This window comes from Macrobrachium rosenbergii, chromosome 51, assembly GCF_040412425.1.
Source record: "Macrobrachium rosenbergii isolate ZJJX-2024 chromosome 51, ASM4041242v1, whole genome shotgun sequence".
In the NCBI taxonomy this organism is placed as follows: domain Eukaryota; kingdom Metazoa; phylum Arthropoda; class Malacostraca; order Decapoda; family Palaemonidae; genus Macrobrachium; species Macrobrachium rosenbergii.
The window spans coordinates 58,767,926-58,792,153 of NC_089791.1; the positions used below are offsets into that span (position 1 = coordinate 58,767,926).

Consider the following 24,228-nt stretch of genomic DNA (forward strand, 5'->3'; position numbering starts at 1 on the left):
CATTACAGTACATTTAAAACTCAAGGATCACGGAGAGTCAGAAGCACTCTCTCTCTATTACAGGGACCCTTGAACCATTTCTCAAACAGACGGTAGATGGCGTTGACTGCAAAGGTTGATGAATTTGGGCAGTGGCGTCGCTATTAGGGTGGCAGGGGTGGGGGCCAACCAGTAAGATGCTTGGGGTCCCCACTGGCCCCCCAGTTGAAATTCCCTTTGTAGCAAAACTTTAACCATTATAGTGTTCGATACATTTGCATATAGTAAGAGTTGAAAATTAATTGAAAATTGAGCTCTATTATTTCAAATATACAGTAGGTTTACTAATTACTAATACTATTATTTTCCTTCATTCACATGGATATATATATATATATATATATATATATATATATATATATATATATATATATATATATATATATATATATATATATAACCTATATATATATACTGTATATTCGAGAATCGTATATTTTACTAATTACAGAATTGGTACATTTTCAAAACGATAAAAAGCATATTGGTCCACTAACGCATTATAAAACATGCCTGGATGCATCTCGTATGGGGAAATGTGTATTTGAAAGATAACATATCCAAACACAACGCACACATTAGAACATATAAATAAAAAGACACACACACACACACACACACACACATATATATATATATATATATATATATATATATATATATATATATATATATATATATATATATATATATATATATATATATATATATATATATGTGTGTGTGTGTGTGTGTGTGTGTGTGTGTGTGTGTGTGTGTGCTTGTGGTTGAATTAAGGTAATTCTATAGATATTTATATTTACATAATTATATACTATCATGTTTGAGTACAAAACACACGCGCGCGCGCACACACACACATATATAAATTATATATACAGTACATATAAATTATATGTAATATAATATAATATGGATGACATGTGTGAACAAAGACTGCAGTATTAGATGAATGGTTTCTCCGTTGTGGGATAACATTACCTGGTAAATTCCTTCATGAAATTCTTTTATTGCAATAATGTCACAGTATACATTGTGACTGAGCAGTGGTCACTTATACAGTATAGCCTTTCACTCATCATATATGTTTTTCTATATCCTTTGTTTGCACTCCCTCTCTTCCTCCACTTGCAACCCGCAGTGGTCACTATCTGACAACCAGTAACATGATTCACAAAGGTATGATGGATTTTAGGTAGTCCATTTCTTCACCAGTCTTCGGGATCGAACGCAGGTTCCTCGGTTGGTGAGCTGAATTCGTTAGAGTCAGGTTTTGAGACAGAACAGAAACTAACAAACTATTCTATCTCAGGGGAACCAATACTGGTCAGTAAATAAATTTATCAGCCACGATGTCTTGTCTTTCCCTCGGAATAATTAATTTTTGTAAAGGCTGTTTCAGTGTAATTGATTACCCCCGGTTAATGTCTCACGTTACAGCCTTAATTCAGTCGCCTAATAAGCATTTGGTCACCTTCTCGAGCTAAGACTGCGCTCTTCATGAAGAGGTAATTCAAATCATTTATCTATAAAACAAGAATTCTCATTTGACAAGTCTTGATCTCTTTCCCCAAAAAAACACTGGCTGAAAATTAAATTTCATCTGACCTCAGTTGACCCATCTTTAGAATAAAATAATATAATCTACTTAATCAAACCCCTTTGATTTAACTATGTCCGAATTTTAAGGGTTCAGATAACTCGGGGGTTGGACATTCAACTCGGCAACTTCATCCAAAAGTGAAAATTACATCCTTCCGTCTGTCTTGGAAAAAGGACTAGATGAAAAAATTTCTGCTTTGAATAAGCAGTAAAAAAAATGTTAAAATGTTATGAGATATTATGCGTTTTACCTTTTCCTTGCGTATCAGTCCAGTACTAATTGACCTAGAAAGCCGCCCTACCAGGTGGGGACAATGCTATACAGTTGGCGGTCAAGTAAAAAAAAAAAAAAGAGAGAAAAAAAAAAGCTGGCCTAGGCTACTTGATCTGTTGAATTTGAATTGCACTGAATAAAGAATTTTGGCCAAAGGCCAAGCACTGGGACCTATGAGGTCATTCAGTGCTGAAACGGAAATTGACAGTAAAAGGGTTAAAAGGTGCAACAGGAGAAAATCTCGCAGTTGCACTACAAATCAATCGTTAGGAGAGGTGGAAAGTAAGTTGAAGAAAGAGAATATGAAAGGGGCACAGTAAAAGGAATGAACGGGGTTGCAGATAGGGGCCGAAGGGACGCTGCAAAGAAGCTTAAGTAATGCCTACAGTGCACCACGTGAGGTGCACTGACTAACCCCTACGGGGCCACTTGATCTGTTGAACAAGATTTTAGGGCAATTATTTTGAGAACAGTACTTCCGAGGCAGTATCAACCTCGGGGTGAATTTTAGAACATGCCAACGGATCAGTAGAAAACTAAGAATACAGCAGCAAATCGTTTCCTGACGAAGTGTCACTGGCTTTCTTCTTCATGGCGCCTGGTCATAATGATAAATACGATCATGAGGTCACACAATTTGTGCAGATTTGCTCGTCTTTAAAGGTCCACTTAAGTACAGGGTTGGTGTAACGTGTTTTCACCTCTGAAATTAACAATGAACCACTTAAACATTTAGACGGGGCTAGAATAACTGACAAAAAAATGTAGTTCTAAGTTTGCTCTTAATTGTCAGTTATTTTAATTTTCTTTGGATTTTTATTTACAGCTTCACAAAAACTTGATAGTGTAGAGATTTTTCAAAAACAAATCCAATATTCTCTTCTCTTAACTGGCTTCTGACTATTCGCATAAAAGATCTCTTGTTAATGCTGTATTTTAATAAATAATGACAGGAACTGGGCTGTGAATTTTGATCGATATTTCTTTTCGTTTAAAAAAGTAGTGTAGCCTACCCGTAATGCTGTTACTCAGCTGCCTCATTGCAGTGTCGTTTGTTAGAAGAATCCTGCATATCTGACGGCGAGTTTTCTTCCTTCATTTGTAATAGTTTAAGCTTTCAACTTGCACAATACAGGGTTTGACAGCTACATTTCATTTATGATTTACTACATACCTAAACATTCTTGCATTTTACTTGCTTTCTTAGTTTCAGGTTTTCAACTTACTATGGGATCGGCCTATTTGAGGACATTTCTCGTTATTGACGTTACTGCTATGATAGTAATAGCATTCTTTTCCAAAGAATACTGGATTCCTACACAAGTCTAAATACTGAACATCTACTTAAATATTGTGGATATATAAGCGTTGTATAAATAAAGGTAAATTTATCCTCGACTGTTGACTCTAACTTGGAAATATATTTTCATGTCACATTGTGGTTTAAAGGTAAATGTACATGGTTAGTCAAACTAAATTAATGCCTAAACCTATTTGGCGTGGCGTTAAAAGATCTGCCGCTGCCAATTTTACAAAACTTTACAAACTCTGAAGCTATAAATGATTATAGGGGTTGTTTTTCATTTCCCGGTATTTTAATCTCCCTATTGCGGCCTACTGATTTGTCTTGTCCATTTCTTCTCCACAACCTACGAACGATATAATTTTTCACAAAGATTTACCGTCCTAAGTGTAGACCATTTATAAATATTTTACATTTTCGTCTTTATAACTAATATTGATGAGGACATATTGGATATCTCGATTACTTTGTAAAATGATGTGGCAATTGTTTTTTCTCAACAAAGAGACTGCATGACTATTTTCTCATTGGTCCAACTTACTGTTATGCTTTCATATTTCCATGCTTACTAATTTATTCTTTGCCTATGATATTAATAAATTACGATATTTGTAGAAAGAAGAAATGACTCCAAACATACCGTGACTACTGAAAGTGGCCCTTGGAGACAAGTCTGGTTATCCGTGGATTTAAACGGACGTGGAGCTGTTTGAAATATTGGCAACAGCGCCAAAATGAGACATGTTGATAGAAAATCTGATTCAGTTTCTTGTTATAAAAAACTTGTCAATCGTGAACCTATGTAACTGGCTTAGAATTCTGCATAACGAAAGATATTTGATATCTGTGGTGGGAGAAATGATGTTACCTTTTTGTTATAGATTTGGCACATATGCGAACATTAAACACACATGGAGAGGACCCAAACTAGAGCTCTTTTTATTTTGGTTTTAGTATAGCATAGTCAAACCAAATTGCACCTGGGTGTATAAATTTTGAACGTGGCTGGATTTGATCTTGGCAACAATTGTTCTCTCAGCAAGCTAACAATATATGACTTTTAGAACACTATAGTTAGCATTTAACACCAATCAAAACTTTCAACCTTAAATGCTTAACCTTAGAACATTAAAAATTTTAATCTTTCACAAAATCAAAACAAGGGATAGAAAAAAATACCAAGATTACAACCACAATTTATTAAACTAGGTGGATTCCTCAGTGCGCAATCTTGCAGCACCGTTGGTCAGACGAATTGAAAGTTGGTTGGCTCTTTCAACAATCTCCTTCCGTTTACGAGATGACACACCATGGGCAACTTCAGCACAGAAAGTGCGGTTCTGCATCATGAGTACTTCTAAATCCTGGGAGAAGAAAAATTGGTTTCAGTTAAATTTTCACTTAGAATTCAATTATAATAATAAAAATTTTATGTTCAAATATCAACTTGATGATTGACAAAAATTTTCCCAAATGTTCTATAGTATTTCAGAAGTAAACCACTGCGTTCATTAAAAAATGTTGTGTGAGGGATATACTGTCAGGTATTGCGTGCATTTACACTAAATGCAAGTATTACTAATATAATTTCAAACCATACTGTCACTATGCTTTGTCAAGTTACCTTCAGCACTACTGAAACTATCAAACAATTTCAAGTTTTTTGCCCAAGTGAACCTATCTTACCGTGTGTCCAGCATCTGTAAATGTTTAGGGTACACCTAACATTTACAAATTTCAATTCAACTCTAGGTGTACATGGTCAACTTCACCTTAAATTTACACAAAGCAACCTGAGATTCAGTTTGTTCAAATGGGGGAGGGGGAGGTTGTATGCCTCCCCTGATAGGATAACTGAAATGAAAATACTAAAGGGCCAGGTCACTTTAATACAATACTGTACAGTATTCTCTAAAATTACCAAAACAATTATGACCCCTCAGGCCCACAATCATGGATTCAATGTTCAACATTAAGTGCTACAGTTATGGACAAGTATATCCTTCAGCACGTGTTGTATTTGGTAACAAGATAGTTAACTGTTGGTTACAGGGGGTGAAAAGGAGAATCTCTCTCTCATACCTACTGTCACTGAAAGCTTTTATTCTTTGGCCACAAGGGCAAGGCAGGGTCGGGTGGCTGCAGTTAAAATATGGTTAAACTGAATCTAAGAAATAAAAATTTCTTTCCCAATCTGATTTCTTCCTAGGGATATATACAAACCATCGCCTTACATACATCACAACCTCTTAAGGTGGATGGTAGTCTATGAAAACTGACAGGTGTTGAAACCCCAGAGCTGCTACAATCCTGGTTGCAACTGTTGCAATCTTGCCCCACTTTTGAAATGTCTACTGGATCTGGAATACATGATGACAGTACAGCAGGGAACTAGCCCTCTGAGCATGTGTAAAGCCTAAAACAATTATGGAAAGGTTTGGAGAACCATGGAATCTCCCTTAGGGTAATTCAAGTTGAAAGATACCCAATTCTGGCTAACACAAACTGATGGCTCCAGAATACCTCCTGTTATACATTTCAAAGATTGAGTTCTTGAAGTATGGTTACTTGTGTCTTGCCCAACACAGCTGATGATTTGGTCTTGATACTGCTCTGAGGAGCAAGAAGGAAAAAGTGTCTCTGGTCACTTCAGACTTACAGTAAGTGATAGTACTTGGGCAAGATACTCACTGAGTAGCCACTACATGGGCCCAAGGAGAATTTATCCAAGGATTGGATGACATCCCTCAGGTAGAATTAGGTAAAGGTTGTCCATCTTATTGAGCAAACACTTGCCTATTTACCTGAAAAACTGATAAGTCCACCAAATGCCTATGGACAGTCCCATGCCCAAATTTGTGAGCTCTTGCATGAGTAAAGTGATATCATCCCCACAGCAGTCATAAGCTCATTGGGTACCTCATGAATCCACCATAAAGGAGGGGTGTTCCTGGACACCTTGTTTTGTTTGCCTGTACCAAGAAAAATGTGCTAACACTTGAAGATCACAAGATCCTTTGAGTAGCATCTCATGGCTCTCATATGGCATAAAAGCACCTTGTCCAGATATTCACCAACTAAGTCTTGGAGGGGAGGAGCCAAATGAACTCTAGGATCTCCAGCCAGGTTCTGACAAGTTCCAAGTTTTTGTCACAAACCTCTGGAAAGAAAGAAAAGATCCCACCCCTCCACAAACCTGACACCCATATAACTCCTCGACATGCTTTGCTGAGACTAAGCTTGCAACAGAAGTTTTGAGTGTGACCTCTCAGTCCAAGACTTCACCCTAGGTCTTATATTGAGCCTGGGTTACGATGCTGAGGACAGGATTACAGATCTGGATGCTACCTCAAGCTGAAGTCAATGAAAAGTTGCCAGGGTCACCCTAATATCCAGGGTGATCAAAACTTAGTTGATTAACTGAAAAACATAAGCTTCAAGATTGTCCCAAGAGTATTGGAATGTGACTTCCATCAACACCCAGAGGACTGTGGAACAGGAAGCTGGAACACAGAAGTTTTCAAATCAGCCTGGAAGCAAAATGGTCAACCATGGGAGAATCCCAGAAATTGAACCTCCCTGCCATTCGAGGAAGTAAGGGCCCCTACAACCTGACCCTCAGGACTAAGTTTGTCTGCTAGAGCATTCTGCCTGTCTGGAATGCATCTGAGTGACAGCATGATGGCAAGGCAAAAGATGGATGGATGTATATTTAGGGCAAAAGCCCAGGCACTGGGCCCAAGAAGGCCAGCAAGGAAAAAGGTCCAATTTTGCATCCATAAATGCCATCTTGCAAAGCAGGAGAGACAACAGATGAGAAACGGGAAGTCAATGTGGTATGGCCATTGACAAAACAGGAGACATTATCCTACTACAGTTGCTGTTGCTTATCAGAGCAAACTGGCCAATTAACTGTTAAGGGGATCGGCCGCCTAAAAAAACCCAATAATCTTTAAAAATTCCATGGTTTGAATGTGTCGAAATATTATGCTAAAATTTGATATTTCTGTAGTTATGGCCTAAAATTAACAGTAACTATAACCATAAAACACCAGTGCCAAATGATTTAGTCTGGTATAGGATATATATTTGAAAACTTCCTTTGAAATGAAATGTATAATGTCAATAATATCCTGCACCTTTTTAGTTATTTGAGGACAAGAACGTCATACCATGAAGCCGAGAGTTGCCTATAAACTGACCAAGCTAGAAGGACACGTTTTTCATGCTAGAGCATTGACTGAACTCTGTATTTTCTGTGTTTTGTTTTTCATCTGGTGAGTTCACTTCATGATGGAAAAGCCAAGTGGAAAAGATGGATAGAAGAAAGAGTTCAAGAAATTATTAGAGGGGAATGGGGCAAAGCTGTCGCCCATCAAAGCGCAGGCAGCATCTCTGCTGACCAGAGACCAACCACATCCACCCCTAAGCTTTTTAAGGCACTACCAAAAGAGGCAAAGATATTTTTGCATCCGGAGGCTGATATTATGCCATCTGAAAATTGATCATAATAAGTGAAGCAAGACTTGATGATTACTTGAATCACAATCCCAGATGTAAAGTAATTCCCAGGATCCATTTGGCAAGGGATGGATTCGAGACACTAATAAAAAGTGTAGGCAACTATGATACCTAGAGTAATACCTTGCACAAGATCAGACAGGGGACCAGGAACCTAAAATTTATAAGAATTGTCTTGCACATAAATAATCAATTAATATTCTTATTTATAATCATTTTGCATTAATTAGAGCCAAAAATAAAAATTAAAACCATAGAATTAACTGTTAAGTCTTTGAAACTTTTTTTGTAACTAAAACTTTGAAGTTTCTCAAAACATAAGTTTTTCGCCTTTAAAATACATCTCCTCCAGTATTGGACCAATCTAAATGAAATTTTAAATATGACATGGGAAACATGTGTGATTAAAACAAAGATCATCAGGATTTTTAATATTTTGAGTTTCTGATTTTTGGCAATTTTTTTTCTGTAATTTTTCCGGAAAATTTCATAAAAAAAAAAAAAATTCATATCTCGAAAAATAATTGAAAAATCAAAATCCCCGCTTTATCAAGGTCCATATGTGTTTTATCTGGTTCAAATCTCAACATTTGGAAAATGGCCATTTTTTTGAAAAATGCTCTGGCGTGTTACAAAACCTAAAGTCACTGAACAAAAATTTTTTTCCCAAGTTCCACACAATATGTTTTAACAAACCCCTATATATCAACAATTCGTTAAAAAGTAATGTCGAAACCGCCGATGGAAAGGTTTTGCAGGGATAGCAATAGTGCCTCCATTTTAGGAATGTTGATAAGCAGATGAGGTGTGACCTGTTAAGTGGATTCACATTTGTTCAAATCATGATCCCTCAGGCCTACAGTATGGATCTGAAATTCAACATGGAATGGTAGTTGGTCTAATATGAAAACTCAACTAGTCTGCCATGGGTCAACTATGTTGTGTAGAGAAGAAGGTTGTTCAGACCATGAAGAGGGAAGGTACAGACAGGTGTCCACAAAGTCAGCCATATAATTATACAAAGTCAACTATTCACTCATGGGTCAGACTTGTAAAGAAGAAGAAGAAGAAGAAGAAGAAGAAGAAAAAAAAAACACTCATTTCACTAATGTACAAGAAAAACATACATAATGTCAAGACAACATTTTAGCTGCTTTCAATGTGCATGTTCAGTATTCTGAACGCACAAATGTCTTTTCATCATACTTTGCTTAACATATTCAGACTTCATTAGGTTGATGGCTTAAAATATTACTGCTTTAGACAACTTTTTATGGTATTGACATGAAATTACCTTTTGGCATAAAATTTTGGCCACGACTTTTTCTATCTAAAATTTACTGTATGTCTGCAATACCTTTTTTTCTTTTGGTTCCAGAACAGTTCACCTTTCAATCAACTTTTGTGGTACGTCACATAAAAATGCCTACTTTGTATACCACTGCAAGAACATAATTACTTTTATTACTGCAATCATGCTTAATGGATGCCATGGAATCTCTTAGAGTTCATCATAATTATTACAAAGGTAAAATGTCATAAAAACAAAAAATCATGAAATCTACATGGACTGCACTTTCTATTTCAGAGAAGAACACAGCGATCTCTCAGAAAAAAGTGACCTCAAGCAAACCTAGAAAACTACAGTCCACAACATGAAATCACTCACTTCATGCTAATTTAAAATTTCTGCTCAATAGTTTCCATTCCTTCAAATACAATTTCAGTTTCAAGATTTTCTCCTATGGTGAAGTCCAACTAATCAAAAGGCTAATGCTACACAATTACAAAAAAATTTTTTTTTTTTTTTTAAGTAAATATATCTTTATTATTAAGTAGTTTACCAGGCCAGAGAGCTAATTTACTCAGTTCTTACAGGGATCATTCTTTCATGTTATTCAGTAAATTATAACTTTTTATAAATTTTAAAACTGGATAACAGAAAATGGAGATTGGCCAAATTTCTTAATTCCAACAAACATTATGAAATCTTAATGTTCTTGCCTTAGTAAAGCAAAACAGCCCTTACAACTGTCATAATGGAATGTCAAGAATGCAAGATTATCTTGACAGCAATGGATGTGGGTAAGGTAAAAATCTGTGCTGAAAGGAAAAACAGGAGGAGGAGGAGGATCAACAGACCACTAAGGAAAACAGAACATAACTTACTCGAACATTGTGGACAAGGACTTTTTTAAATCCAGTGGGCAGCATGTGTTTGGTTCTTCTGTCTGAGCCATAACCAATGCTGGGCATCAAATTCTGACCAGAGAAACGCCTTCTGACCCTGTTGTCAATACCCTTGGGTTTTCTCCAGTTAGGCTGAAAGATAAATTTAAATTTTATAGCAACTACATGCTAAACAATATTCCATCAGAACAAAGCCTTTAGTTAATATAAAATTTGGTGGTGAGGTATGACCACTCCTTGACATTAATTTCTGGACACTGAAAAACAGAAACATGCAATGCATGACCTATAAACATTTTGTCTATTTGAATGAAGCTCAAAATTGCTTAATTGCCAACTTTAGTTGGTTTGAAGTGTGAAACTCAGAATTAAATCCATAGTATTTTTAAAATCTTAAATTGCCATATCCACATCAAGAAAATGTGTTCAATGACCAAAAGTGCCTCAACCTTAAAAGCAAAAGCAACTTACCTTTATCTTAACATAGCGATCACTTTGATGACGCTTAAACTTTTTCACACGTTTCTTTAGAATCTTAGGCTTCTTTAGCGGTACAATAGCCATTTTGTTTAGACCTGCAATTAAATTTTAAATTAATCACTTAAGAAATTTCTATTGAAACTGTGTAAACGATGGGCACAAAATAATTAAACTCTAGAATATCCCCAAATCCCATTTTATTGTTGTTCAAAAGATCATTTCCTGCATACTGAAATATATGGGTTCTCACCCTTCAAGAAGCAATAACTATAATGATGAACTTTCACTGATTTGTGGTTACTTTACTGCAATAAATGTATAGTGTACAAAAGAAAAAAAAAAAAATACTTTGGTTTTTATTTACATTACTTTGGGTTTTTTTTTAATTTGTTATTTAAATTGATATTTAGTTTTATTTCCCAATTACAAGGTGGCTATAATTTATCAATACTTATACTACTGTTTTACAGTATATGTATTCCAGCTACTACATTATCTCTATTGTTCCACATGAGGGCTTTCTATGTGACATTTAACAGCACCCAAAGACCTTGAGGTTTCAGAATGTTCCTCAAAAATGTACACATTAAATATAAAGTATTAACTGAATACACTTAGTATTACAAGCTCAACAGTGAAAATAAGGACTTATATTTTTTAAAACCTTATGATGACTTCCTTCTAACCAGACCATAGAACTAAAACAGGTCTACCACATAAAAATTATTCAACTAAACAAGTTTGCCTTATTTTGGAAATTAAATTTTGCAGTTATATGTGTACTTCTAGTGTTGCCATAAATCTTAAAAGACCACTGAAAAGTCAACTATGAAAAGCTAACTGCATCAAATTTACAATGGTTTGATTTCTGTTGCTTTAAGAAAGTTGGCATGATTTGTAATTGAATTTTTGTCCTTCATCTGCTGTTGTAGATTTTTTCATATATTTTCATGTTAAATGTTGATGAATAATTTGTTTATATTGTATACTTTAGTCATCTACATTTGATATAAGATATTCTATATGACAGAGTTAAGCAAATAACTTAACCCAGAACAAATCACTTTTCCTTTAAATAACTTAAGTAAGGACCAAGAGGCAAGTAAGCTACCCCGTCGAGTGCTGTCAATGCCTACGTTCCAGTCAGTGTAATTTGCAATGGATCCTAGCATAATACAAATAAGGTATGAATTTCCTTCATCCAAAACAGTCGGGTTTAAGATAATTTTTTGCTCATCTGCAATTTACCATTTTCATTTATTACATGTAACCTTTTCATTACCTTCTTTAAAAATGCAACAATTTTCATGCTGTTTCAGATGTGCAATCATCCACCATCTTAGCTATGATCTTATGCAATGTAATTCAATGTGTATTACTGCAAATTTTAGAGTTAACACAACACACTTAATATGGTAAAACAGATTATTATTAACATCACTAACTTTGCCTTTTGAGCATCAGTAATGAGGACAAGCTATTGGACTTGGGTTTTATAACCGATGATTTTTACCATTCACATTTTGATACCGAAATATATTAGTCAATACAAAATGGAGGTTAATTTTTATATGTAATGTACATGTCACTGTTTACCATGGCAAATTAGCCCTACATTTGGCTAAAGTGCTTTCAAATTAAACAAAATATGATTTTCATGTTTTACCTAACTAAACCATACACCTAGTGGATGGTGTTACTTTGTAAACAGGGTTGTTAGAATGCATCCCTTTGTTTCTCTTGTGTATTTTCCCCCATCCAAATTCCCTGGTTTTCTAATGGGGTGACAAAAAATTTAGACTACAAGTGGGACAGTTCTAACCTGCTACCAAAATGAACAGAAACACTCAAACCAGTAATAACAATACCATATAGCTGGTAAAGCTTAAAACTCAAAGAGCCAGTATAAGTTTCAGCTTTGTCCATTTACCCATATTTCAAGATGAAAATACACCAGCCAGTCTTACCACAATGCACCTGGGGCAATTAAAATGATTGGGAGCCTAACTCATTTGTCAAAATAAAGAACTTTGGTATCCGAGTGGGCAACAATATTCATTGGTGAATACCTTGTTAGTTAAATGTGGAATAAGGGTTTTCAGTGCAGAGTAATTAAAATAGACTTTAGTACTGTATTTGACTTAGTAAATAACAAACAACTTATTTATAAACTTCAGAATCTCGGAGTGGGTGGGTATGTTTAGGATTAAGTCAAGATTTCCTTAAAGGTAGGCAGCAGAGTTGCAGTGGACGGGATCTTTAGAGAATCAAGACCTATTTTGTCTGGAGTTCCATGGGGTAGTGTTCTTGGTCCACTGTTATTTTTAATGTATACAAGTGATATGGTTGTTGTCTTGGAAAACAAGTGTGTTCAGTATGCCGATGATGCAACACTTGTGGGTGTAGTCAAGTCTCCACTTATGAGAAATGAAGCGGCCCTCAGCCTCAATAGGGACACAGACTAAATCAGTGCATGGTGCAGTCGGGGGGGTATGAAGCTGAACTCCAGTAAAACGAAAACAGTATATACTGATCAGCAGATCTCAAAGATTTTCCACTCCATCCTCCCCTTCAGGTAGATGGAACTTTGCTTAATGAGTCTGAATCTTAAACTATTCTAAGTATAACTTCTAAATCACATCTAACTTTGAGAAACATCTAATTAAAGTTTCAACACATGCTGCACAAAAGTTGGGTATCGTTCATAAGGCCTCATATATTTATAAGTGATAAAACCAATGCAACTTGTTTTAGGTCATTTGTGAACAGATTAAAGAATTTATGCCAAAGGCCAAGCACTGAGACCTACAAGGTCATTTAGTGATAAAACAGAAATTGACAGTACTATACAGTTAAAAGGTTTGAAAGGTGTAACAAGAGGAAACCCTCGCAGTTACACTATGAAACAATTGTTAGGAGAGGATGGAAAGTAAGATAGAAGAAAGAGAACATGTATGGTAATAGAGTAAAAGGAATGAAAGAGGTTGTAGCTGGAGGCTGAAGGCATGCTGCAAAGAACTTTAAGGGGGGCGCACGCTTATATAGAAATAATGCTCCAATTTTTATGAAATTTTTGTTATACATATAGGCCTATATAAGGTGATGTTCCAAAAAATTTGAGTGTGATCGGATGACTGTTTTGGATTTTATTAAAAAAAAAATTAAAAATGTTTCTCCATTTTTAGAGCTATTGCAATGTGGCTTTGTACACAGAAAGTATATCACAGTAGGAAAAAATCATGGGAAGAGTTTTTCTATTTCTCCTTTTTTTTGGATGAGGGCGTGGGGGATTTTCCATCAAAATTTGTATAATTTATCAAGGGTTCCTCATCAACCTAAGAAAAAATCTAGCCCTAAAAAAATATTTGTCTTTCTTTCCTCTTTCCAATGGTATATTTAACTTTAAAATTGGCCTAAAAATAAAAAAGTAGTTAGTGTTTGAAGTGCATAAAAGTGAAAACTGAGATAAACGACCGTAAAGGTCAACAAGTGTTTTTTTTTGGCACTTGTGGAAAAAAATTATCTTAGAGCATTATTTTGGTTGATTTCTGGCTCCAGGTCACCACCCCTTTATAAAAAGGGGTATTATTCGCTCGAGGAGAGGGTATCATCAAGTACCATCTGACTCAATGTTGCCTGGTTTGAAACTAAGAAAGTAAAAGTTTAGTAGCTACCAGGTTGATATTCTTGACTCATTTTAGTCGTTCTTTTCATTTGTTTGGTCTTTGGAGTTTGATTTTCAAACCTTTTTGTCTCTCGAATATGAAGAACTTTTTCTATACTGTACTTTCACTTGTGCCAAACAGATGTGTTAGTAAGTTGAATTTCTCATAGCCGAAGTTGTGTTCAATTTCCTCAATATTTATCTCACTCAATTGATGGTGCTGAGATTTTCCATTGCTAATTCGCTTTGCTGGGGCACTAACCGTAAACCTACACGATTGGGACTTCATTAAAATATCAGTATCCCATTTATTGGCAGAGACTTCGACCTGAACTTTACCCCCGCAATTTCCTACCATGCATCTAATACCCGACTCTACTGTATTTTATCTGAGATCTAGATATAATGAACTTGTCATCATATACTTCCTTTTCATCATCCTTTATTCCTTTCATCAACTGTGAGCGTATTTGTGAAGGTGAAAGTATATAGACTGTATTTAGAGCTACTGAAAAAAAAAAAAAAAAAAAAAAAAAAAAAAAAAAAAAAAAAAAAAAAAAAAAAAATTGCTCGGAGTAAAAAGTTGCGCACCCTCCCTTTCAACGTTTGGGGGCAACTGACTCGGCAGCCTCTCTTAGGCCACGCATTCACCAAGGAATAAGCCATTGTTGTTGCCAGACATAGGAGATAAGATGATATAAAAATCAAAATAATTAATACATTAGGCAAATAAAGGAAAAAATTACAATAGTCATTAGGAGCCCAACGTCAGCCCTACCTCACTGTGTGGGGGCCGGACGCCCAAAACCCCATCAATTTTAATATTTCAAAAAAATGCTTTGGTCACGTGGTAACGAAGGTGTTGCTCATGTCTTACGGCTATTTAACCTTTTTTTTTTTTTAAATTTCAAAAATATTCATCAAAAAATTGAAGCGTGCCCTCCTCTTTAGTAATGCCTATAGTGCACTGCATGAGGTGCACTGACAGCACTAACCCCTACGAGGTAGGTTATTTGTGCTTCCTTTACTAGATACTGCTGTTCTCTGGTGTGGATGTCAGCTTCTGCCACAGATTATCTCATTTAAGACAGATGTCTGTTGGGGCAAGTTTGTTTCCTAATATTAGCAGTTATGACTTGGACCATCGACAGATGGTCTCGATTGTCACTTTTTCATAAGTTGTATTTCAACAGATCTTTCACATTCACAGCTGATTCCTGATCCACTTTAACTGCCTAGAGCAACAGATTCGCTGAACAGCAGCACCAATATGCAATAAATGTTCCTCGCTGTCAACTTCTCAGTTCCAGAGGTCCTTTATTCCTCATACCGTTGGACTGTGGAACAGCTTCCCAGAGGATGTTGTGCAACTGGAGCTTCAGAAGTTCAAGCAACCATGCAATGCACTGTTACCCTAATGCTATTCTCCTTGCATTTTAATACATTTTTATTCATTTATTAATTTATTTTCCCTTAAGTGGGATCTCTTCCTTTTGTATTTTCCTTTACCTCCTCCTACTTCTTCCTGAACACCATATTCAATGTCCAGAACAAGCGGTGAGATATAAGAAAATAGGTCACACTATAATTTTCACAATATAAAATAATAAAACTTTGTCTCTGAACACTTTTCTGAATTCACCATATCCGAGATATTAATGATTATCTAATCGGCATCCTCGAAAATTTTCTAAGTCGTTTGTTTACATCAGTAGCCCCGGGTATTATTACAGGGTCAAATTCGGATATCTAATATTTTTTACTTGCTATCATATATTTTTGTCATGATTCATACGAAATATTACTCGCATCTTCCGCAAATTAAGAGTTCGGAGAATTTGCCGATGAATATTGTGCCTTGTTGTTATCGCAGGATGCGTTTATGCTGCCATGTCAGTTTTTTTCTGCTGATGCGTTTTTGTTTTTGTCAATGTATTGAATGGTAAAATGCCTAATCGTCTTTTGTTTTTCGTTATGAATTATACGGTACAAATGCTGAAACCTGATTGGTTGCTTTGTTTCAAGAATATCCAATTAACTGCGATTTTGGAATTGCGCTTTCTACAAAAGTGCGCTCAGTTGACTGCCATGGATTCCGTCGTACCACGTCTGCAGTGGGTGTTCTCTGTCTTACTTTGATGGCATTGGTCGTTTCCATGGACATTACAATGGAACTCCACAGGTTGTGAATACCTTTCTTCGTGAACATTTAGTACTACCATCTATTTAAGGTAAGTAGTGGTTAACGAAAAGGGTAACATTGCAGTTTCAGCCATGAATTTCACTGAAACTGTAACTAGATGTTAGGGGTAAAATTTCGTTCCCTGTAACCCCTAACATTTAATATTACCAGCTTGCCAGAACATACGAGCTTGCAACAATCATTTAAAATGTGCATAAGCCCGGGGGCAGCGTTTTTGCACCACCCAGAACCCATAGGCCATGTATCTCTAAATCTAATCATAGAAATAAAGGTCAGATTCGTTTTACACTATTTAAGCTTAGGAAAATGTAATTTTATATCGGAAATGTGAATTTGACCGAAACTGTAAATTCACCGGTAACGCCGTGTGGGTCCCGGTTCTGACGGGGTTCGTTCTGAACCAGCGTTTGTAACCCTAAAATTCAGTTATGCCGGAAAAATCGTCGAAAATCGTCAAAAATCATAAGAAAATCACTTTTAATGCTTGGGTATTTCGTAAACTGCATTATTATTGAGTTTTACATATAAAAAAAAACCTTCAAATTATGATTATTCTACGTTTGGGGCTAATTTCTTCCTCAGATAACCAGAAAATGAACATTTTCATAACCAGGAAATATTTCATGAAATATATTTGTGCGTCGCTGTCAAATTCGATCGTTCCAGCGGAACTAAATTTATTCGTATTCCGTTGGACTGCCTGTACTTGATCTTACTGGAGTTAGTTGAAAATGAGGTTTTTACTGTAATGTTTCTCAGAAAGAGTGTAATGTTTCTCAGAAAAACTAGTTCCCCATCGAATGATTTTCGATTTTTGACTTATAAGGTTAGACAATACCTGTCCCCCAACCCCCTCCATAGCTAATATGGCAAAATTGTGGGTGTTTCCTCATCATAAGAAGTGGTCTAAAAACGCTTTAAATATGAAAAATATTACATTTTACTTTTAATTTTGGTACTTTATGCATGCGGAGTTCTTCTGGACATTCACCCCATATTCTTTGGAAGCTTGAATTTCAAGTCAATGGCCCCTCTGGGATTGTTCCATAAGAATAAGTTTCATTTTCTGAATAACTGATTTTAATAAACTTTTTGTACTAAGCATTTTAAGGAACTTCCACCAAAGGAAACAAATCCATTATTAAAACAGGCTTGTTTTCATGTAATATATGCCACTACTTACTACATTAATTATTTAACTAACTCCACACTAGGCCATACATTCTTAAATATCTGTGAACATGTGAATGGTACAACTGCTTAACTGCTTAATCAACATGTGGAAAGGTCGAGTAAAAAGAATCTACCATGCACACGGACGGAGCGCCTACACAGTCTAGTTGGCCAAGGCTATCGTCTACCAGTTTTCTAGTCGAAACCCACCACCAGATGGCAATAGGTTCCGACTGGAAATGGAGGTAGATCAAACAAGATGGCGATAGCTAATGTTACCATCATTTCTATAACACAAACAGACCTAACTTTTCCTATAGTAAATTGACTTTTTCACTTATGGACATTTTTTGGTTCAACTAAAATATAGGTTTTTCTGTTGTATTATGATGTGATTTACATGATTTTGAGGTTTCCACTGCAAATGAATACTTATTAACCAAATGATAACTTTAGCCCCAAAATCCATCCAACAATTACGGGTTTCCATGCACCTCTCTCCAGAGCTAATCTTCAAAACTGTGTTTAGACACAGCACAGGTACATCTGTTTGGAATGGTTTATTAATTTCCCGTCCAGCAAGTGCAATAATTTTGTTCAAAATCATTAAAATCACATAATACAACAGAAAAACCTATATTTTATGTTGAAAGCCAACAATGGTGAACCTCTGCCGAAGGTCCTGACCTGACCAGATGTTAACCAAACCTAACATAGGGCACACTCCCTTTGGGGCTCTGCCCCGAGAAACAAACATAAATAAACCTAAGTTTCCTATTAAGGCTGACCTAAAAGTCTCAGAAAAACAGTGGCCTGTTGGCAAGTTTGTTTCCTAACAGGCATGGAGTTATGACTTGGACCATCAACAGAAATGGGGATTGTCACTTTTTCATAAGTTGTATTTCAACAGAGATCTTTAATATTCACAGCTGATCCCTGATCCACTTTAACTACCTAAAGCAACCAGATTACTGAACAGCAGCACCAATATGCAATGCATTTGTGCCTCTTGCTGTCAACTTCTCAGTTCAGAGGTCCTTTATTCCTCATTCCGTTGGACTGTGGAACAGCTCCCCAGTGGATGTTTACTGGAACTTCAGAAAAGCGACCATGCAAACCCAGTACTCTAATGCTATTCTCCTTGCATTTTAATAAATTTTTATTCATTTATTAATTTATTTTTCCTTAAGTGGGGTCTCTTCCTTTTGTATTTCCCTTTACCTCCTCCTACTTCTTCCTTATGAACACCATACTCTATGAAAGCTTGAATTTCAAGTTAATGGCCCCTGTGGGACTGTTCCGTAAGAATAAGTTTCATTTTCTGAATAATTGATTTTAATATGCTTTTTGTACTAAGCATTTTAAGGAACTTCCACCAAAGGAAACAAATCCATTATTAAGACAGGCTTGTTTTCACATAACATATGCCATTACTTACTGAGTCAATTATTTAACTAACTCCACACAAGGCCGAACAATCATAAATATCTGTGAACATGTGAATGGTACAACTAATTAATCAACATGTGAAAAGGCTGAGTAAAAAGAATCTACCATGCACACGAACTAAAGTATTGTAGCCAAATCTGGAGCTTATCTGACTTGATATTTGGAAATGGGGGTAGATCAAAGTAGTAGCTCCAGCGATTTCCTTCTAAATTGACTTTTTCTATGGTTTTTTGGTTGCTAATTATGGATTTGCCTTCAATTTTGTCGCACTAATGTAATTAACCTGTAATTTAGCCCCTGAAGTCCACCCAACAAGGGGTTTCCATATGCAATCTTCACAAGACAGAGCACAGGTACTTCTGTTTGGAATGGTTCATATCCTGTCCAGCAAGTGCAATAACTTGTTAATGTATGGGTACCACCATCCCCCCGGGCCAGTACTAAACACAGCGAAGGGACATTCCATTTGGCCGACAACAAATAAATGCACCGCCAGTATCTCCTAAAAGTGTAGAAAAACCAGTTTCCAAGGTAAAAAAGGCACGCTAACACTCTAGAATTATCGAAATGGGGACGGTGAGGAATCTTTTGCATAATATAAGTTTCACCAAACCTAACCTATACCCATCTGCTCCATTACCAATGGTGGTGATAATCTCTTATGCTCCATAAATGAGAAGTCTGGCCTGCAATTATGAAATATGAAATTAATGCTAAAAAAAAAAAAAAAACCAGTACTCAAGATAATGGTGATTACACTTCTAAAATGGCCAAACATCACTTAAAAACTGTAGCAGACAGGCTATGAGCAATCGAAAACGTAACGTTGTATGAAACTGCATGGAGTGGCATCTCAAACACCATTTCACAATCTGAATTTCTTAAGAGACCAAGGATGGTATTTCCCAGTATTTAGTATGCTACCGAAGTTAAGTTCGTATAACATTTAGCCTACTGATTAATCTATGGGTAGCTCTATATAGTACCTCTGTGGCAGCAACTGCCTTCTAACTTAACTTTTTCTACAGTTTTTGGTTGCTAATTATGAATTTACCTTTAATTTTTGGTGCTCGAGTGTAATTAACCCCTGAAGTCCATCCAACAAAGGGTTTCCATATGTGGTCTTCACAAGACAGAGCACTGGTACATCTGTTTTGAACAGTTTATATCCCGTCCGGCAAATGTAAGAACTTGTTAACGTATGGGTACCCAACCAACCCCGGGCCAGTACTAAACATGGCAAAGGGACATTCCACTGGGCCGACAACAAACAGATGCACCGCCAGTATTAGAACCCCTAAAAGTGCAGAAAAAACCAGTTGAAAAGGTAAAACCAGGCGCGGAGCTAATATATAGAATTAACGATCTATGCACTAAAGCTTAGGCTCAAGTAGGCTCTTAACTGTTTAGCAACCTGAGTTGGCTACACGAGTCGTACGGTCAATATTCGGTTAGCGTGGCCGTAACACACCTGACTCTAGGTTTAAAACTTAAAAAACATTTGGTAAATATTACGGGAACATTTTCCTAATCCACAATGGCTAACATCGACACATTTACCTTACGTACAACGGCTAGCCTAACATCCAGACATTTTCCTTACGTACAACGGCTAACATTTGAAAAACCTTTTTCTACCGTACAATGGCTAACACTGACACAAACATCGCCCTAACACACTACGGCTAACACTGACACATGTATTTCCCTAACGTCCAAAATCTACCCTTGTTAGATGGTTCGATGTTACCGGACCATGATGTGCCACAACATCCGTCATAAAGCATGAACAAGACATTAAAAATATATCGATTTAAGAGCATAAACTGATTCACATGTATACAGCCCCAAACACTATACCTTGCTCCTCACTTCTGTGAGTCGAATTCAAACTCTATTGAACAGAGAACTAAATTATTGGAAGAAAATACCAAATACACGTTTACACCAACCTCGTCGAACACGCGAGGAAAACAAGAGGATAGCCAGAGCAGTTATACCAGTCTACAAAGCGAGCTTAACTGTTGCACGTTTAGTGTGGTGATGGATATTTCCATATTTCTATAATAAGATAATATAAAGAGCTATAATTGTATGATTTAATTTATTTAAATTAAATTTAAATAAAAATTTGACGTAAATATATTGATCAACAACGGCATCTATCATTCTTTCAAAAATATTTGTAGCTTACAAGCTGGTAACACATTGACCTCCCTCCCTCTAGCACCAGCTCAGCGAATCAAACTGTGTCCGGAATGTTTCTTGTTAAGATACATAAAAATTGTCTTGTACAGTGTAAATTAATCCTCTACATGTCATTTTAGATATATTATATTATGCAATATTTTTAAAACTGACTTAACTGTGATGACTGATTGTGCACAAATACAAACCTTTGCGACTAAAACTGATGGGTTATGGACAAAGTTTCGAACGAAAATTAAAGAGGGTTCCTGAGTGACGTCACACTTCGTAAATACTCACTCTTACCAAGGCCATCTAGAGGGAGAGGCCTTACTCTTACCCCGGTACATATTTATGATCATTCTTTTTGTTGCTTTCGTTCATACCACGTCATTTCTTTAATACATTGCAGCTGGATTTTTTATTAAATACATTTCAGCTAAATTTATTTAGAGTATCTTTAACGTCTGGGAGCGTTCTTTTCTTTTGCCACTCAGCAATACCATTTTCTTTGGTAGCCTATCATAATGTCAAGCCTTGGTATAATTTAAAGAATGTTTGTTTCTTATTTATTTTTGTCACTGCTCTTACTGTCTCATCAATAATTTTTATGGGCGAATGGTCTGAATCCACTACACAAGGAATTTTGCGTTTCTGTAGTAACCAACTGTACAGGTTGTTCAAAATCAGCTACAACTTCCTCGGTCGGCAACTGTTGAACTTGAACTTTTATCACAAGAATCAACATTATGGCAAGAATAATATTTACTGTAAGCCGGTATTTGTTGTCACTTATTTTAGTTTTTTACAACATGGAATGCTTCCAAATATAAGTAATTCTTTAATGCTTGCATTACTCGCATGACTTCCACGCACAGCATTATACTGGGTCTTCCTTGTTTTGAATTTTTTGAACAATAAACTGCAAGCTGTGACGAAAGAGGCCATTTCTTAGCTTCTACTGAACTGAATATAGAATTTAGGCCATAGGCCAAGCACTGGGGCCTATGAAGTCATTCAGCGCTGAAACGGAAATTGACAGTAAAAGGTTTGAAACAGGAGGAAAACCTTGCAGTTGCATTATGAATCAGTTGTTAGGAGAGGGTGGAAAGTAAGATGGAGGAAAGGGAATATGAAAGGAGGTACAGTAAAAGGAACGAAAGGAGTTGCAGCTAGGGGCCGAAGGCACGCTGCAAAGAACCTTAAGTAATGCCTACAGTGCACCGCATGAGGTTCTCAGCCTCTAACCGATGCAATGCTGCTCTCTGAAGACCCAGAAGCTTTATATGACGATAACCTCATCGATTATGCTGGAAATCATTCATCTGATTCGTCTGAGAAGTAGACAACTTAATAAGTACGGCCATACTATGTTCTTTAAACAGATTCAGCTGAACGGACCCCTGGTATTCCGCAATGAAAAAAAATAATACAACGCACTCTCTTATTAATCTATAGGGAAGATGGTTACATTTTCCTATCTTTTTCCATTATTATTACAAACCAAGCTCTGCAAATCTAGTTGAAGAAGCAGAAATGATACAACTCAAAGGACCAAATAAAAAAAAAAACACTTTCGGACAAGAAACACAATACAGAAGAAGTGAACAAAAAACCATATTAGAAATATAACAACAACAAGAAAACATACTCCTGGTCCTCAAAAACTTCCTTCACTTGGAATATGGGCGTATTTTGAAGATTCCATGGCCTATGTCCAAAATGCTAAGCCAAAAGGTCTCCAACCTCAGAATTTAACTCAAGCTTTTCCTGAGTCTATAACTACAATTATTCTTCAGAAGGATGAAGATCCTTGGTCACTTTTATGTTTAATTGTTATTCCAGACTACCTTCCTATTGTTATGAATGACAGGTCCTACATAAAACTCTTCCATCATATTATTTAGCCTTTTCCTAAAGATATCAAGTCATCTCCCTTCCCATGGCGCTCCCTTTCAGTCCGTGCTCACACTTCCTAATCTTTGCCGTTTTATTGATTTCCCTTATGATTATCCATTATTTGTGTAATAACAATTATTAACATGCTGCAAACCTCAGAAGTTTAGCTGGCCTTGTTAAGTAGGACTTCCTTCAACATTTTCTGAAGCCTTGTCCCATACACCTTCGTCAATCAATTTTCAGCAGACATGAAACAACAAAGGAGAGCTGGAAAATTCGTTCCTTACTCATTTCAGTATTCTCTTCCAAATAATTGGGCTCATCTGAATATTAACTCAAATAAGTTGTCCTTCCGACCCTTGAGTTCTCTTTCACGAAAATTGTCCGTCACTTTTTAATATATTCAGTTATTTCGTTTACATATTAAAAATAATTAGACAAACAAAAAATACGTAGATAAACGATTAAGAGTGGGTCTTTTCAGTTCTAAATATTTCTTATTCTTCTTTCTGTATTTTTTTAATATTCAGGAAACATATTTTATGAGTGTAGCGAAAACTAAGAAACCGCAAAAGAATAACTGGTCCATTTTGAGCTGAGGGAAGACATTTCCAAAAAGTTCTAAAGATGGGCCAGTTTGGGTATTCACCTACCTTAAAATTATACAGTAACAAAGAATATCATACTATATAGAAGTTCAATAGTATTGAAGACGGGTTCATTTGTTGAACAAGGCATATGTAATACAATCACAGTAATTCAGTCTGCAGTTCGTCATTGGAGAGGTGGGTAGAGCTCTCGGTAGCACGCTGTCAGCCCAGCGTTCAACTCTCCCACCGGCCAATGAAGAATTAGAGAAATTTGTTTCTGGTGGTAGAAATTCATTTCTCGTCATAATGTGGTTCGGATTCCACAATAAGCTGTAGGTCCCGTTGCTAGGTAACCAGTTGGTTCTTAGCCACGTAAAATAAATCTAATCCTTCGGGCCAGCCCTACGAGAGCTGTTAATCAGCTCAGTGGTCTGGTTAAACTAAGATAGACTTAATTAATTAATTCAGTCTGTCTCTTGTCAAACAAATAAAATTTGATGCTTTCGTTAGCTAACATATATTTTTGGACTACTTCATTTTACAGGTACACAGATTCCATCACTCTTATTAGAAATGACGCTCATTTCCACCATGCTGTTTTACAATTACACATTTCATCTAATCTGCTCCAAATTCACAGAATCTCCCGCCATT

General features: G+C 36.2%; 1 protein-coding gene across 3 annotated transcripts; it reads right to left on the minus strand.

Moving 5' to 3' along the window:
* Positions 1 to 4,401: 4,401 nt before the first annotated feature.
* RpL32 (Ribosomal protein L32) lies at positions 4,402 to 20,959 on the minus strand. 3 transcript variants are annotated; one of them, XM_067095627.1, is made up of 4 exons: positions 20,851 to 20,959; positions 10,401 to 10,504; positions 9,909 to 10,061; positions 4,402 to 4,582 (listed from the first exon to the last, which is right to left on the minus strand). In XM_067095627.1, the coding sequence occupies exons 2-4, from the start codon at positions 10,491 to 10,493 to the stop codon at positions 4,424 to 4,426; spliced, it is 405 nt and encodes a 134-aa protein (XP_066951728.1). In that variant the 5' UTR covers positions 10,494 to 10,504; positions 20,851 to 20,959; the 3' UTR covers positions 4,402 to 4,423. The 3 variants fall into 3 exon arrangements, with proteins under 3 accessions (XP_066951728.1, XP_066951729.1, XP_066951727.1); XM_067095628.1 differs by having other exon boundaries at positions 20,759 to 20,874; XM_067095626.1 differs by lacking the exon at positions 20,851 to 20,959 and adding an exon at positions 20,625 to 20,700.
* Between the last annotated feature and the right edge of the window lie 3,269 nt (positions 20,960 to 24,228).

What these genes read in the sequence shown, in the direction of transcription:
- RpL32 (XM_067095626.1), bottom strand. Translation starts at nt 20,685, where the DNA reads ATGCTTTATGACGGATGTTGTGGCACATCATGGTCCGGTAACATCGAA. An exon ending in CATCGAACCATCTAACAAGG is followed by an intron (nt 10,505 to 20,624) that starts GTAGATTTTGGA and finishes ATTTAATTGCAG; the next exon opens with GTCTAAACAAAATGGCTATT. An exon ending in ATCGCTATGTTAAGATAAAG is followed by an intron (nt 10,062 to 10,400) that starts GTAAGTTGCTTT and finishes TTTATCTTTCAG; the next exon opens with CCTAACTGGAGAAAACCCAA.